At 49.9% G+C, this 17,073-nt stretch overlaps 2 protein-coding genes across 2 annotated transcripts; both read right to left on the bottom strand.

Annotated features, from left to right (window-relative positions):
• Positions 1 to 67: 67 nt before the first annotated feature.
• KVR01_004267 (acetyl-CoA carboxylase ACC1) lies at positions 68 to 8,414 on the bottom strand. The gene is made up of 5 exons (XM_044784098.1): positions 8,014 to 8,414; positions 7,394 to 7,761; positions 7,023 to 7,288; positions 2,082 to 6,940; positions 68 to 2,026 (listed from the first exon to the last, which is right to left on the bottom strand). The coding sequence occupies exons 2-5, from the start codon at positions 7,574 to 7,576 to the stop codon at positions 492 to 494; spliced, it is 6,843 nt and encodes a 2,280-aa protein (XP_044646431.1). The 5' UTR covers positions 7,577 to 7,761; positions 8,014 to 8,414; the 3' UTR covers positions 68 to 491.
• A 2,562-nt stretch (positions 8,415 to 10,976) lies between these two features.
• Positions 10,977 to 13,973, bottom strand: KVR01_004479 (uncharacterized protein). The gene is made up of 2 exons (XM_044782283.1): positions 13,067 to 13,973; positions 10,977 to 13,001 (listed from the first exon to the last, which is right to left on the bottom strand). The coding sequence occupies exons 1-2, from the start codon at positions 13,298 to 13,300 to the stop codon at positions 11,409 to 11,411; spliced, it is 1,827 nt and encodes a 608-aa protein (XP_044646643.1). The 5' UTR covers positions 13,301 to 13,973; the 3' UTR covers positions 10,977 to 11,408.
• Between the last annotated feature and the right edge of the window lie 3,100 nt (positions 13,974 to 17,073).

Raw genomic sequence — 17,073 nt, 5'->3', positions numbered from 1 at the left:
CTCTAGTAACCCAAAGTGAAATCCTTATCCGGTGTTCACGTATGCATGCCTTTATGTGCCATCTAGAGTTGAGTCTTTGAGCGTTTACCACTGTGTGAAAGGACCGCACAATACACCTTCGGATGTATACGGATTGAGAACGAAACCACCCAACAACCAGTGGTTGGTGGTTGGTCATTCCAGGCACACAAGACAGAAGTTAGACAGTCATCAGGTAGAAACTTCTTAACAACACAGTCATCTCACTTGTCAAACTCTCATGAATGTCAACAGTGTCATCTCATTGTACACAAAGTCCTCTGCTCTAAAACCCCTAGTAGGACACCCTCACTCTAAGTCAAGCATGCTGCTATCGTGCGAAAAAGAGGAACCATGAGCCTGGCCTTTATAGAAACGCCATGCGAGAAAATGACAAGTAGCCACCATCTTTTCATACAGGCCACCCAAGAAAACCCAAAACGGAATGATAACAGAAATTTGAACCCCACTGCTTACGACGAGAGTTGCTTAAGCAGAGCCTCCTTCTCAGCAATGGGCAGGTTGCTCAGCGCTGCCCGGACACCCTCAAACGCCGTCTTATCCACCAACAGCTCCGCGATGTGCGCCTGTGTGGCCTCCACCTTCAGGGCAGCGACCTTGTCATTAACCTGTTGGCGGTGCTCCTCATACCACACGGCCACCTCGCGGTCCTTGGTGTCAAACTCGGGCACCCCGCTCCAAGCCTGCAGCTTGGCGAGATGGTGGTTGCGGAGCGCAACAGGGTCCTTGGTAACAGCACCGGCGGAGCTTGTCGCGGCTGCCATGCGGCGCAGGATGTACTCCTCGTTGAGTCTCCTGCGCACACGCCAGTAGAAGAAGCGACGGCTGTTGACCCATTCAAGCTGCTCGCGGATCACACCCTTGGCCTTCATGCGTCCCGATCGGTCGTGCAGGTCGGCAAATTGCAGGCTGATCTGCGTGTAGACAGGCAGGATCAGCTCCTCGCGGGCAGTGATCTCCTTGTGAATGGACTCGATCTCGTCCTTGCCTGCGTTGTTCGCTTGCGCCTCGGCCAGCTTCTTCTTAAGCGAAGCGTAAACGGCGTCGTTGCGCGCCATGTTCTGGAGCTGCTTATCTTTGCGGAACTTGATACCGACAATACCCTCGGGCTCCAGGACACCACCACGGGCCTCGACATCGGCGTACATCTCCATGGCCACGGGGTTGATAGTAGGATCGACAACGACCCAAGATCCTCCACGCAGCTCACCGTGAGGGGGAATGTACACGAAGATGGGCTGCTCGTACTTGACGAGGGCGTCCACAATGAATGAACCGTACTTGAGAACCTCGTTGTACATGTCGCGCTGGCCGCCAGAGAAACCACGCCAGTTCGCGAGAATCATCAATGGCAGCTGCTCACCGTAGTTGAAATCGTTGATGGCCTGCGCAGTCTTGAAAGCCGAGTTGGGGTACCAGACACCACCAGCCTCCTGGCTGACCTGCTCGATCGAGTCAGGGTTGGCAGGGTCAGCTGGCGTGACATTCTCAATGGACCGGGTTTCGACAGCAATGACACCCATGGGAATACCGCTCAGGCGCGCACGACCGACAACAACTGTGCGGGCCCAGCCTCCGAGGGTCTCGACAAACGAGTCCTTGTCGAACAGACCAGGCTGGAAGTCGTCGCCCTCCTGCTTACCGGCGATCATCCAGCGGACGTCATACGGCTGTCGGGGGACAGGAGTGAAAACGACATCGCGATCCCATGGGTCGGCGCTGGGCGAGATCGGGACAGGGTTGTTACGCTTGTCGGGCACGTAGGACATCCACTGAACAATCTTGGAAATACCAGCCATGTCGTCCTCGGCGGTCATGTGCGACACACCGTTTCGGTACATGATCTGAGTGCCACCAAGTTGCAGGTTGGAGGTGTACACCTCGCGGCCGAGCAGGTTGTTGAGGGCAGGGGCACCGGTGAGGATGATCGGCTGACCCTCAACCTGGACAGCACGTTGACCGAGTCGGACAAGGTAGGCACCAATACCTATGGCGGGTTAGCAGGATTCCCAGGCTATACTTTGAACGAGTGAGCGACTTACCAACAGAGCGGCAGGTGACCAGTGTGCAAGTGAAGATGTCGTTGTAAGCGCGGCTGGTGGCACCGGCAATGAGACCAGAACCACGCAGACACTCAACACCAAGACCATCCTCCTTGCCGACAATGGTGGTGATCTTGTGGCGTTTTTCACCGTCCTCGACAATCTCTTCGGTTATGACGGAGCCTTCGAAGCGCTTCTTTGCTTCGTCATCCAGGTACAGGTACTTGAAGCCGGCCTCCTGCTTGTTGGGGTCATTGAAGGCAACCTTGAAGTGAGACATGAGCTCGTTCGCAACACCAAGACGAGCACCCGAGTTGGCAGACAGGTAGATGCGGGGAACGCCCAACTTGCGAGCAAGCTCAGTGCACTTGTTGAAGTAGTGGTCCTCCTTGGGACCAAAGGATCCGATCTGGTACGTGATGTCGTTTGAGATCAGGACGAACCTTCGGCCACGGGGGTACTCGGGCGTGCGGGCGTTAATCAACCAACCGACCATACCGTGTGTGTTGGTGCCCGGCTCGCGAGAGACCTCAGCAAGCTTGTCGGTGTCATCCAGAACAAGCTCTGAGTAGTCGATGCAGTCACCCACGGGTGGCTGCTTCTCGGCCAGCGAGGGGGTGACCTTGACAGCCTCGGCCCAGGAGTTCTGGATGGCCTGGCGGAAGAGCTCGGGGAAATCGTACACGTATTGTGTGCCCATGAGATGGGCCTTGTACCTCTTGGGCTGGAGCTGGTTCTTTGTTGGGTAGGGCGTAGACACGGGGAGCAAGTGCATCGCTCCTATCTTGGTAGTGCCACCAAGTGAGTTGAAGACCCATTCACCCTTCTCGGACTTGCGTTCCGCATACACCTCGACCTGGACAACGAAACCAGAGGTGTTGGTGATGACCACACGCAGCGGGTATGGGGTGCCTGTGGCGGGGTCCGTGCAGATGATGCGGATCTCAACTTGGGCGACACGAAGACGCCATCCTCGTGGTCCGAAGCGGTCAAGGAACCCTTGGAGCGAGTACTCGACCTCGCGAGGGTGCAGTTGGAAGACCGGTGTGAAGTTGATGAACAGGTGGTTCAGGTCAGAGTTGTTGTTGCCAATAATCTCCAGAGCGTCGAAGATGTCGTTGATGACGCGGTCAGCCTCAGAGATCAAGTACTCGGCTGTGGGGATCTCATCACGAAGACGACCAGGCCTGATCACCGCACGTGTGAAGTAACGCTTGTCTGCCTCATTCTCCTTGGCGACAGCCTCATATACGTGGATGTTCTTGTTTTCGGTGAAGACGGGCTTGATCCTGAACTTGGACAACCGGTTGAGCTCCAGCTGGAAGGCCAGTGCTGGTTCGTTGTGTCGAATGCTGTCGTCTTCCTCGTAAGTTGGCCCACGGAAGGTGTAGTAGGCGGGGTAAGAGCCGTCAGCTCGTCCGCAAATGAAGGTGACACGGCGAACACCGCGAGCGTTGAGCTCGCCCTTGAAGCCCTCGATGATATCTGTGATACGGGCCAGATTGTCAGCGTCGTTGCCGCTCTCGGAGTCGCGGACAGCAATGTTGACCACGTTTGAGAGCTCATCCTGAGAATCGCGGCGGACGGGAGCGGGCTTCCTCTTGCCGGCGAGGTCAGGAATCAGGCTGTTCTTCTTCGCCTGGCCCTTGTGTGAGAGAGGGAGAATCTCGAGAGCCTTGGCTAGCAGATCCTCGACATCGTCCATGTACTTGCAGGGAACGATGACACCGCGGCGCCCTGCGTCTTCTCCGACCTTGCGGGTCAGGTACGACATGTCGCTGATAGAGTTGATGCGTCCGAAACCATAATCAGCCCTGCCGGGTGTGGCGGGGGTGGCCGGGGACGAGGGCGCGGCAGACTCGATGGGCAGCCCAAGCTCTGACTGGCCCATCTTCCTGAGCACGAAGTCCCAGGAAACAAAGGATGGGTTTTCTGCCTCGTCCGAATGGTACTCGATTTGCTTGATCACATACGCACGATAAGCACGGCGCACGTAAACCTCAAGGGCGGCCAGCCCGACCCAGGGATCTTCATGAGCGAAGAACTGGGGCAGCACATCAAAGACAGTGTACTTCGAGTCGACGACTTCCTTGATCACATCCAGGGCAGGGTTCCGGTGGTCCAGCCCGGACTCGCCGTACTTGGACTCCACGACGGAAGACCGCAGGATATGCTCCATTTGTGCCTTCCGCTCCTCGAGCGACGGCAGAGCACACTGGATGAGAATTTCTCGCGCCTTGAGGGAAACCTTGGCGGTCTGGCGGGACTCCAAATCCGCCAGGATCCTCAGCACGGGGCGCAGGTACTTGGCAATGTTGCCAACATTGGGCTTGTTGGGGCGGTACACGTCGAGGATAGCAAGGATGAGGTTGTTCTTGGCGGTGACACGGCTGTGGGAGAGGACGGTCGTGACGACCTTGGAAACATCCTCCTTGTTCTCGTCTCGGAGTGCAAGAATGATCTCTTCATCTTGCTGCTTCTTGCCCGAGAACAGGCGCTCGACCTCGGCGTACCTCTCCAGGATATCGGCGATGACCTTGAGCTCACGGGCCTTCTGACCCTCGCTGTACAGCTCAAGAATGGTAGTAAGAGGCTCAAGCGTGGTGCGAAGCGTGTTGGCGTCATTTGGCGCCACGTTGTCATCCAAGAACTTCTGGAAGGCACGGGCGAGCGCCTTGGCAGGGAACTCTGCATTTCGCTGCTTGGCGCGCTCGACAAGCTGAGCGAATTGCGCGTCCAGTTTCTGTGGCATGCGGCTGTGCAAGGCTGAGAACTGAGCGTTCCACTCGCTGTAGGGAAGCTCGGGATTCCTCAGGACCTCGACAAGCTCCTTGAGAGTAGACTGCATGACGACGGTGTTGTCGAAGCCCTCGAGAATGTTGGTAAGGGTTTCATGGAGCTTGGAGAACCTCTGGGCAGGCTTGTCACCAGCAATCATCGGTGGGCCGAACTCAGGCAGGTGGCCAAGGAAAGGCTGGGCCTGCTTGACACGGCTGGGGTCATCCAGGACAAGTATGCCCAAGATGTCACCAGCCTCGAGTGTGGCACCGGGCTGCTTGATGAGCTGGACCACACCATCTTCCTGCGCAACGAGCGGCATGTACATCTTCATGACCTCAACTTCGGCAAAGATTTGACCGGCGGCAACGTGCTCGCCGTTCTCGACCGAGTAGGAGACCAGCTTTCCGGGACTGGGCGACCTGAGCTGAGTAGGGTCGTTCTCTTGCTCAAGCAAGCAGGTCTTGCTGTCTACGGAGACACGGGTAGCCCCGACCTCTTCCTTCCAGTAGATGCTGTGACTGCGCCCATCAAGCAGAATGAGCAGACCGCCGTCACTGAGAGCACGCACGCCGACGGAGCACTTGGAACCGTTGATAAAGAGGTGGTAGCTGTCCATGCTCGACCGCGTCACCGTGAACTTGTAACGGTAGCCTTCGTAGATGAAGTCGACGGGGAACACGGTCTTGAGAATGTCCTTGGAGGGCACTTGACCCTTGTTCAGGCCCGCCTTGTAGTCAGCAAAGCACTGCTCGCTAGCAATGTGTGCTTTTGTGACGGCACCGCAGACGACAGCCAGGGTGGAGTCGGGGCGCTCGGCCGTGAGCTTATTTGAGATGAGCTCATCAAGCCAGCCGGTGGTGATGGTGTTTTCCTCGAAAGCCTCGGTCTCCAGGAGCTTGATGAGGTACTCGACGGTGGTTCGGAAGTCACCACGAATGCTCAACTCCTTGAGAGCGACAACCATGTGCTTTCGCGAGGCTTGTCGGTTCTCTCCGTAGGCGAAGATGTGGCCGAACTGCGAGTCGGAGAAACTGTGAATACCCGAGCCAGTACTGACGGAGAAATAACCCCAAACGTTGGAGCTACTCCTAAAGTTCAGGTCGTGCATAACACCATTGGACGGCTTGAAGCCCTCGCCAGGGTCTTCGGAAGTGATACGGCAAGCCGTGGTGTGACCCTTGGGAGTCGGTCGTCGCTGTGTCTTGGCGCTGCCCTCGTTCTTAAACTCGAAGTCGATTTCTGTTGCAGCCTTGGGGTCCACCCCGTAGAGGAGCCGGATATCGCGAATGCGATGCAGGGGGAGACCCATGGCAATCTGCAGTTGAGCAGCAGGCAGGTTGACACCACTGACCATCTCGGTGGTGGGGTGCTCGACCTGGAGACGGGGGTTCAGCTCCAAGAAGTAGAACTTGTCGTCGTGGTGCGAGTACAGGTACTCAACGGTACCAGCGGAGACATAACCGACAAGCCTGCCAAGCCTGACGGCAGCATCCTCCATGGCCCTGAAGGTAGGGGCCTTGGCGATGGTGACAGGTGCCTCCTCGATGATCTTTTGGTGGCGCCTCTGGACCGAGCAATCTCTGCCGAACAGGGAAATGTTGTTGCCGTACTGGTCAGCGAGCAGCTGGACCTCCAGGTGGCGGGCACTGCTGGCAAGCTTCATGATGAAGATGGGAGAGCCGGGGATCTCGCTCGCCGCAGCCTTGTAAAGCTGCTCGAAACCATCCTCGCTCATGGCCTTCCGGATGCCCTTGCCACCACCACCCTCGGACGCCTTGATCATGACAGGGAAGCCAATCTGCCTGGCCTTCTCCAGGCCCTCCTGCCAGGATTGGACGCAGCCCTTCATGTAGACATCGTCGGCCACAGTGACGATTCCGTTGTCGTCAACGGTGACCTCGTCGACACCGGTGCCAGACCAAGGAATGCAGGGTACTGCGGCGTGCTGTGCGACAATTGTAGAGGAGATCTTGTCACCAAGAGAGCGCATGGCAGAGCCTGGAGGTCCAATGAAGACGATCTTCTTGGGCGAGGCGGCGAGCGATTCTGGCAATTTCGGGTTCTCTGAGGCGTGACCCCTGTGCGCAGGAGCGTGTCAGTTTCAAAGTTTGGATAATGGCTTGCTTGCACGAAACGATCCTGGGGAGAAGCCGAACGTACCAGCCAGCCCAGACGGCGTGGACGTTCATGCGCTCGGCAATGTCCACGATCAGCTCCACGTTGGCGTAGTTGTGGTTGTTTGTGCCGCCAGGGACCTCGACGTAGTGGTCTGCCATTCGAATGTAGTCTGCGTTGGCTTGCAGATCTTCAGGAGTGGCCATGACGGTGAACTGGATGGCGCGCTCGTCGCCAAAAGTCTCGTACGCCCATTTTCGGACTGAACGGATTTCCTTGACGGCAGCAATACCGTTGTTGGCAATCAAAACCTGTGCACGGCGTTATGGTCAGCTTTCCCCTTCCTCTTTCCCCCCGGGCGGCCCATGGTCTCTGCGGCCGGGTCCTCGACTAGAATTGGGCGGGCGGATACTGACATTCGTAATGACCGTGTGCCCGCTGTTCGCAATCACGAAATCTTTAACTTTCGAGTCTTTTGCATTCTCCACCCTGTTGCCTCCGATGAAGTGGTCTGCTATCTGGTGCAACTCGGCATATGTCTGCTTGTTCTGAGGCACAACGACGCCGTTCCGAGGCGCGCTGCTGGATGCGTCGGCCATTCTGAGGGTTTGAGGGGTCTGTCGATGGGAGAGGTGCAACGAGGGGTATCTAGGTCATTAATGATACAGAGAGGGTAGATGTGTCGAGAAAACCGCCGGAGCTAGTAAAAGCGCGGCGTTGGTCGAGGAGGGAGGGAGAGAGACTGTGGGTAAGAAAACCAGGGCGGTATTGCAGCTCGAAACGCCTGTGTCTCGCAGAAAGAAAGATCAGCGTCCAGATTCTAATAACGGGTCTTCCGAATGCTGGGTCAGCCGGCGGCCAGGATCCAAGTCAGCCACCACCGCGGGCCACCAACGGATTCCCGGGCTGAACCGGCCGGGTCGCACACGAGGAGGGTGCTGACGTCGGGCAAGCCATGTCCGGCGGAGCGTGCAAAATAGCGATCAGTGGCACTGGTGGTCTTGGTGAGGCACCAGCTTGGCGGCTTGGGACTTACACGCTCTATCTGTCACGATGGTCCTGCGAGCTCTTGACGGACTGTGGTGGTGTGGTCTCTAGGATCTTTGGGGGGGGGAGGGGAGGAGATGTGATGGGTTGCTGGGAGGCAGATGGATGGACCTCGTCGTGGTCGTCTAGGTGTTTGTTTTGTCCGCGTAGCTGGCAGCTCGAGCAGGAGGAGGGTGTGGCAGGAGAGCAAGGAGGAAAAGGTTCAACCAGGCAAGGTATGAGGACGAAGGCGGCCGAGTATGGGCAGCTCGGGATTGATATAGGCTGGGTCTGGTTCTTGTTCTTCTTTTCTTCGTCCTCGTCGGCCGTCTCGGGGCCCAGATACAGCACAATTCCTATCCAATTGCTGTCTGCTAGCCAGCAGTCTCGCTCCGCCAACCTTTCCCCGATTCACCGGACAAGGGTTCGTGCCCACCCCCTGGTCGGCCCTGCATCATCCATAATTCAACCAGAGCGGGAAGCTACGTGCGCCCAATCACCAGCCAGCGCCGGCTCGTTGGGGGACATCTGGATCTTTGGTGGGATGGTGGGGCCCCTGCGCTCATGCAGGTATGCATCTAACATGGACTATCAGACTATCCAGCAAACCGGCTGGTACGTACCTCACAGCTCAGAATGCCATGTGTCGACGATAACCTCTTCCTTTCCCCTTCTGCCCGACCTGCCGGCCTGCCTCGCATCCACATCGCTCTCTCATGCGACCGCGCAGGTTGAAGAAATTACATTCCCGTCTCGTTACAAAAGGGGGTGTTGACATCATGCTGGGCGTTCGCCGTGCAGCCTTAGCCTTGTACAGGTCGATATCAGTCAATCGGGGCGTGCACAGCTCGCCTGAGCCCTGGGCCCCCAGCACCACCCGGCCCAAACCTTCGGTGCCCGAAAGGCCCCCTCCCCCAATCAAGCCCTGCCTTCTTGGGGACGGCGATGGGCACACGCACGGCTGATTCCATGAATCCAACCCCGGGCCCGTGTGCTCGGCAATCCAACTGTCTGACCTGCATTTATCACCGTGCAACCAGGCAACCCACCGAACGGCCCAGCACCTGATTGTCCGGACTCCGGAGGCATTGTCTGTCTGTCTGCACAGTCCATAGGGTGGTGGTTCTCAGTCATCATCGATCATCGCCGATGTCTCTTTGGACCATCAGCAACCACTGTGGATATGCATGAGATCCCAGGACCTTACAAGTTTGAGACGAAAGATGGCTTATCGATATTGATCAATCGAGGCGTGTTCCCCACGTTTCTGGTGGTGGTACCGTGTATAGGGCAGAAGGAGGAGCAGTGAAAAAAAAAGGAACCTCAACCAAATCGAACATTCCCTCCCGTCTCGCTAAGATCCGCGGCCACCCCCCTGGTCTAGCGGATCTCCGGAGCTCTGTGACAGCCCAGCAGCCACAGCAGAGAACCACACTACGGCAAATGCACCCGCCTCGATGCAACAAAGAAAAGGAAGGACCAAGGGCTCAGAGCTCAGGGCTCGGGAGGCTCAGAGGCCCAGAGGGCTGCAGCAACGATCTCGGGCCTGGGCCGGGCGCCACCTCCAGAGCTCCGTTCATCCGGCCGCGGGCGTGGGCGTGGGCGGTTGTGTTGAGCATCTCGCCTCGAGGATTCCCTCGGCCTCGGCAGAACCCGCGCTGTTTTGTAGCGATGGTGTGCACTCGCATTGATGCTGCCAGGGAAGGGCGGGGGGGCAAAGAGATGAGCTGGGCTGGGCTGTCCATCCCCCCCCCCAATTGTTGAGGCTGCATGCTGCGAGCTGGCGGCCCTGCCTGCCCTACCTGCCCTACCTGCCTAACTGCCTAACTGCCTAGGTACCGTGCGTGCCTCGAGAAGGGCCTGCTGGCTGGCCTGCTCTGCCCCGCGGTGACCCCTGCCCCCTGGGCTGCCTGAGGGGCCTATCCAAGGTTTCCCAGCGGGGTGGGAATTCTCAGGTCGCTAGCGCCAGCGCCCAGGGTCCGCCCTTCCAACCCGCATATCCCCAACATCTTGTCCGCCGCCAGGGCAAGGCCGTACTCAAGCTTATTACCGTATGTGCGAGATGGTGGTGCACGAGGCTGTAATGCTCGGTCTCTCAGCCACAAGGGGCGTCTGGGGCCTGGCCGGCTGGCTGTTGGTGAAACCACCCATCGAGGAGTACCGGGCTGAATGAAGGCTTTGGAACGGTGCAAGTTTGCCAACATGGCGACAAGCCCAAGCTCGCCAAGCCACCGCAGACACCAAGCAATGCTGCTCAGGCACCATGATACATGTTTTACCGTGGGCCGTGTATGCACGTACTGAAATTCCTGTTTGGTCATGCTGGATCTTGTTGATTTTCTCCATGGTCCCGTTTTGGGAGGTTGTTTGGCTGTCAGGCTCCGAGTGGGTGGAACCAACCCGCCCACCTTGGACATGGAGATGCACAACATCACTTTCGACAGGATGAAGATCGAAGGCTGACACCCTCGCCCTGCCCGGCTCGCTTTGGGCAGTTGGCAGCCACTCGAGCTCAGTCAGTCCTATCCCCACAGCTCCCCGCCCAAGAGCATGTCGGGAGCCCCAGGCACTCATTTGCGCCCCGTCGCGGCATGCGTCATGTCACCACCACCACCTCCTCGTACTATGTAAAAGCAGTAGCCAGCGCGGAGCGGGAGCAGCAGCAGCCCGCTCGGCCGAACGTCACGCTCGGAAACAAGCCAGTCAACCCCAGCCGTGCTCTGTCTGGCTGTGGGTGACCTCCCAGGTGGCCGATGGGGCCGTCGCAGCGCAGGTGGGCTGGCTCCCGTAGACTCTGATAAGTAGAGCATCTACTCTATCGTCTCACATGCCGCGGCTGTGCGATAGAGGTCTGGCCGGCCTGGCAACTGTCCCACCATGGCTGGGGGGCACTGTGTCAACCGGCCGGCTATCTAAACGTCCCCATGAAATACGAGATCGATGCCACCGTGGGTGGTGGGCCTTGGGTGCTTGTTTGTCTATACCTCAAGGATATATTAGTCTCCTGGTGGTGATACTATCTCCGGACAACTTCATCCTTCAGCGCGTCTATTGTCCATCGTCAATTTGGTCTCGCGCTCTCCAGACAGCCCAAGCCGGGTTGACAACCAGTCTCACTCTAACGCTGAAAAAGGATGCTCTGTGACCCGACCAAAGCTCCTCAGCCACGCGGGAATGCGATAAACTCCGTACCAATCGTATGCCATGCCACGCCGAACCCGTTCGCCCGTGTAAATGACCCTGTCGCAATGACCGCAGCCCTCGTAGTCAACAAAAGAAATGGGTATGATGACAAATGAAAGAAGAAAAAAGGACAGTATTGGTGTCAATGTGAAGGTAATATATGATGCAGCCCGCCTGCTGGGCCCGCAATGCCGGTCCTCAGGGCCCGCCGCTTCGGTTCTCCTAGAAGGTTTCGCCCAGATCACCCAGAGGTTGTGTCGATAGAGGTTGTGTCGATGTCTTCTTGATCAGCGACGGGCCTATGCTCGGCCGCCTGACTGGCTCGGCCTGGACGCTTGCCAGGCTTTGTCGTCTCGACGTTGGCATCGGCAGGCCGCTTGGTGTTGGGATCCCACTGCCACCCTCTAATCGGCTATAGGTTCCGCGCCTGCTAGGCGTCCTGTACGTCCGCTCCTCGGGTTCTGGCTCTTCTGCCGTGCTGAGGCTGAGGCTGCTCACCGAGTGCCCGTGGAAACTGCTGCCGAAACTCGTCCTACTAATCGGCCGGCCCAGAGGTGTCCTTGCGCCACCTGCACGGCTCCCTGGCCGCGGTGGTGCAATCATGCTGTCGTTCCTGCCATCGGCCCGGCTGACTGGCCGCGCATAGCTCGAGGTGCTGGCCCGGCTGCTGGGGCGGCTGATCTCGGAGCCGGAATCGAGGGGCCCACGGTTCGGAAGCGGACCAAAGGACAGCCTGCTCACACCGGATATACTAAGTCGGGGCAGGTGTCTTCCGCCGTTGGTGCTCCTGCTGAAGGCGTTGCCGGTCGGCGTCGCGTCCTCTGGCGTTGTGCTGGTGGCAGTCGATGACACGGACGACACACCTCGCTTGCGGGTTCGTATGGTGACATTGCTGTTGCTAGCAACAGACCTGGGAGAAGCACGCGGCGGCGTGACCGTGGGCGCTGGCAGTTTGGATCGTGCGTTCTGAACCCGAGCCTCCAAGCGCTGCATCTGGGCTGTAAGGGTCCGTATGTGAGTGAGGGACGTTGACGGGGGTATCCTATTTTGACCAGGCGCCTTGGGCGGAAGAGGTTTCGTAGTCCTACGGAGAGCAGGCGTGGGGCGCTGCGAGGCACCCGCGGTAGAGTGTTGAGTGGTGGACGAGCGCGACGCTGTCGAGGACACCCGCGGTCGCGGGGTGTTGCTCGAGCCCATCGAAGGCAACCTCGATCTCTTTGGCTTCGCAGGAGCAGCCACGGGTTGTTTCGCGGACGGGGCTTTGGGCTTCGGGTTCGGGATCGGGGCTGCTGACGCATCCGACATCGGTGGAGAAGGAGGCTCATGCACTGGGGTCTTGGAGGACGTTACTGATCCAGGTGGTGTTGAGACGAGTGGGGAGCTGGCGCCGGACATGGTGCTGGTGTCGAACATGGGGCTCTCGGGGATGGAAAGATCGGTGGATATGGTGGACAGATGGCGCTGCTCCTCCTGCTTCTTCAGCTTGTCCTGGAGGATGTCGGCTTCGATCTTGAGGTCGGACAACTCTTCTCGTAGTCTCTGCGCTTCTATTCTGAGCTGTTCCCGTTCTTGTTCGCCTATCTTGATCTCCTCCTCCATCATGACCTGCCTCTCGATCGCCGCGTTGTATTTCGATTCCATGTCCTCGAGGGACGAGTCTGTGATCCGCGCCTGCCGCTCAAAGTCATCGTTTGCAACTTCGATGTCGCGAAGTTTGTGCTGCATCGTGCGATTTGTATCCCTCAGGGTCGTAATCTCCTTCTCCAGCGTGTTCTGTGCCGCGTTCGCCTCGGTCTTGGATTCCTTGTACTTCCTCTGCAGAGGCGGAGTCAGCGTCACTCGTGCCCTGGAGGCACAACTTTGGGAGGCGGTGAGCCTACCTTCCACTCGTCGACCTCAAAGACAAGGCCTTCTGCCTTGTTCTTGAGGGCATTCTCCCTCTTCTCGGCGGCTTCCAGCTCCTTTTCCAACTCCTTCTCGAGCTCCTCGCTGGAAATTCTGAAATCGGCGAGTTCGGTCTCTAGTTGCTCGTATTGCGACTTGTACCAGGCGAGTGACGCTTCCGGGGCTGCGTCCTCGCCAGGCGGCGACGATGGCGGCTCGGACGCCAACATTTTGATGGGGTTCTGGATGGACAAACAAGTGAAATCGTGAGGTGTGACGGGAGCGCGCCTCCCGTTACAGAAGTTGCATGTGATCGTTGGCCAAGGTCGGAAATGTCGATCTGGTGGTCGGTAAAAGAGGGGCGGTTGTTTGGGCTGGTTGATAAGGGAAAAGGGGCGAGTCGGTAGCAAAAGGATCGTCGGCGTGGGCTCGTTTGGAAGGACGGATGGGAGGAAACAGACAAAAAAAAAGAGCAGAAGCCGATGGCGATGACGAAGAAGCGATTGCCAGTTGATGCGATGCGGTGCAAAGCGATGCGACGAGGTGGTGGGCGGTGCCTTGCCTTGTTTCAGTCAGATCCAAGGATCATCTCTGGACTCGGCCTGCGTGTGGTTCATGCGCAAAATAGAGGGCCCCAAGGAGGTTGGCAGGTCGTCCGCCGACCGTCGCGCGCCAGCCGGAAGAAGGGAAATGGTTGGGTAGGAGAAGGCCCGCGTTGTCGCCGGGCGGTCAGGTGTACTGTCCGTCGGGGTTGTCGACTGCCGAATGACCTACCGTGTCGACACACTGCATCAGGCTGTCGTGAAGCCGTCGTCGCAGTGCGAGGGTGGTGGTTTGTGTCGCGGGTTGAAATGACGAGGAATGCACCTGTGCTCCAGCAGCTCTTGCAGCAGAGCGCAGAGCCCGTTTCCCTAGGCCTGGCCGTCGCTTACTGTACGGGAGCACGGAGCACGGGTACGCGGGTATGCACTGTGCCTGGGTGCCTGGGTAGGTACCCAACCTACGTGCGCGCTGCATTTGTTGGTTCCCCCCTGTTGACTCCTGCCTCTTTGGGGGTTTTCTAAATCCCAGATATACATTTTAGAGTATATATCTTCTTGGTGTCTGGATTACTAAGGCGCCACTACCCTATTTAGGGTAAACAGTCTTAGCCTAATAGATAAAGGTAGTTCCTTATTTTCTTTCTATTTAATAAGAGAATTTTACTTAATTAAAGGTTTTATATAAGTATAATTTATATTATAATAGAGTAATTATATAATAGTTTATATTTATATATTTATTTATCTATTAAGTATATTAAGTATTAAATTATATATAGTTTTAATAGTTTAAAGTATTATTTTAATTTAAGGATTAATTTTAATTTTTTTAACTTTCTTTTTTTATTAATTATATTTATTTATTTAATATTTTTTTATTAAAATATTATTTTTATTAAAAATATATATATTATATATATTATTATATTAAAATAAGCCTTTAAAGTTTTTAGTATCTTTATAATTTTAAATATTAGCTTCTTTTATATAAATTAGTATTTATAAAAGAGCTTATAGGAGGATTTATAGTTAGTTATATTATTACTTTAATTAATAAATAGTAAAAGTTTTTAAACTTTTATATTAAATATTTAAATATATAATTTAATATAAATATAATTAATAATTAAAAGTCTTTTATAATTAACTAATTTAAATATAAATACTCTTATTAGTAAATTCTTTTAAAAGGGTATAATAAGTATATTAAATTAGCCTATTTAATTAATAAATATTTAACTTAAAGGAAAGTTAAGAAAAGGTTTTAAATAATTAATAGTATTATTTTTAATAAATTAAATAAAATTAATTTTTATATTTATAAACTTTTAAATTAAATATTTATTATAATATTATAATAGGTTATACTTTTTTAAAGTAATAAATATATTTATATTATTTAATAGTATAATATTATTAAATATTCTTTTAATTTAAAGTTTATAATAAAGAAATATTTTAAAGGAAGATAGGATTTAAATAAAAGGGTTATTAGAAATATTAATAAGGTAATTATTAATTTATAAAGTTTATAATTACCTATAAAATATATAAAGATAAAAGATTAATATATAGATATAAATAAATTAAATAAAAGATTTTTAAATTTTATATTAATATAGCTATTATAAAGTAGTAAATAACTAAAAGGATTATTATATAAAGCATTAAGTAGAAAGATTAAATTATTAATATAAAAGTATTTTTAAAGAGTAAAGGGATTAACTTATATATTATATACTTATAAAAGAGAGAGATACCTTTTATATATTAATTTTCCTTTTAAAAAGATAAAGGGTTATAAATAGAGCTATATATTAATAAATTATAAAATAATATTTTTTTAATATTATATATTATATTAATTAAAAGGATAGTTTTTTATATTATTTTATTATAATAGCTATAAATAATAATATTTTAATATATACTTTTATTAAATAATTAAAAATATATATTATTATAATTTATTTAAAGTAGTTAATTAAATATATATTGTTATAAATATTAAAGTATATTATTATAAATAATTTAATAACTAAATAAAAAAGCTTTTAAATTTTAAATAAAGATTTTAATATAAAAGTAAAATTATAGTTTTATTAAAATATTAAAAGTTATTAATTTATTATATTTTTAAAAGGAAGAAATATAAAAAGTATAAAGCTTAATTAATTTTATTTTATTTTTATAAAGTTATAAAATAAAGCTATTAAGTTATATTATAAAACTATAATAGTAGTTTTTAAGAACTTTAATTTTATTATATTTAAGAGTAGATTAAAAGAAGCTACTTAATAGTAATAATATTTATTAAATTAAATAAATATAACTAAATATTTTTATATTTATTTAAATAATAATAACCTTTTTTAAAAGCTTTTATAATAACTTTAAGATTAATAAAGCTAAAAATAATATATAATTATATTTTTTATAAAACCTATAAGTATATATTAATTATAAATTTTAATAATAAAAAATTAATAAATTTATAATAAAGTTAAGTATTTTATTTTATTTATAATAATAAAATTTTAACTTTTAACTACTTTTAAAGTTTTATAGTTATTAACTATAAAGTAATTATATTAAATATATAAAAATAAAAATTCTATTATAAAGTAAAGTTTTTTATATTTAAAGTTACTAAAAGATTATATATTTATTTATTTTTTATAAATATTAATTTTTATATATATTTATAAAAGTATATTTTTAATAATAAAAGCTTTTTTAAAGATAATTAAATAACTAATTAAAAAGTTATTAATTATAAAAATAACTTAAATATATTAATAAATAATTAGATTTATTAAAAGGTATATTATAAAAGAAGATAATATATAAGATTTATATTAATAAGTTTATTTTACTACTTATTATTTTATAAAATAACTTATTAATTACTTATTTTATTAAAATATATAATATTAATTTATATATTTTATAAAGTTTATTATAGTATAAAAACTTTTTTAAGTTTATTAAATAGTTATAAAAGTATTTTTATTATACTATTAATTACCTTAATTAACTTTTAATAAATATAAATAAATCCTTATATTAATAAATATATTAAATAATATAATAGTTTATAAAATAAGTATATTTAACTTAATATAATTATTACTTAAAAACTATATATATAATTTTTAAAAATAAAAATACTAAATATAGTATTAATAATTTTATTTAATAAATTAAAAGACTGCTTAATATATTAATCTTTTATTATTAATAGAATTTATAAATTAATTAATTTTTTATAAAAATAACTATTTAATAAATTATTTATAATTAATAAAGTTAATAATAAAGCTAATAATAAATACTCTTTTATATATCTATTTTATTTAATATTTAAAAGCTTAATAGAACTTTATAACTTATCTTTTTATTAAATTATAATAATTTTATAAAAGGCTTTTAATAATATTTATAAAGACTTTTATTAGAAT

Source organism: Diaporthe batatas (assembly GCF_019321695.1).
Source record: "Diaporthe batatas strain CRI 302-4 chromosome Unknown Contig00004, whole genome shotgun sequence".
NCBI classification, from domain to species: Eukaryota; Fungi; Ascomycota; class Sordariomycetes; order Diaporthales; family Diaporthaceae; genus Diaporthe; species Diaporthe batatas.
The sequence above is the reverse complement of the archived record's forward strand: the minus strand, read 5'-3'. Positions and strand labels throughout refer to the sequence as shown.

Bases quoted from the DNA above. Each gene is read 5' to 3' on its own strand.
- KVR01_004479 (XM_044782283.1), bottom strand. From the start codon at position 13,300: ATGTTGGCGTCCGAGCCGCCATCGTCGCCGCCTGGCGAGGACGCAGCC. The intron at 13,002-13,066 runs GTAGGCTCACCG...CCGCCTCTGCAG, and splicing joins TTGAGGTCGACGAGTGGAAG to AGGAAGTACAAGGAATCCAA.
- KVR01_004267 (XM_044784098.1), bottom strand. From the start codon at position 7,576: ATGGCCGACGCATCCAGCAGCGCGCCTCGGAACGGCGTCGTTGTGCCT. The intron at 7,289-7,393 runs GTCAGTATCCGC...CGCCGTGCACAG, and splicing joins GGCACACGGTCATTACGAAT to GTTTTGATTGCCAACAACGG. The intron at 2,027-2,081 runs GTAAGTCGCTCA...AACCCGCCATAG, and splicing joins GGTCACCTGCCGCTCTGTTG to GTATTGGTGCCTACCTTGTC.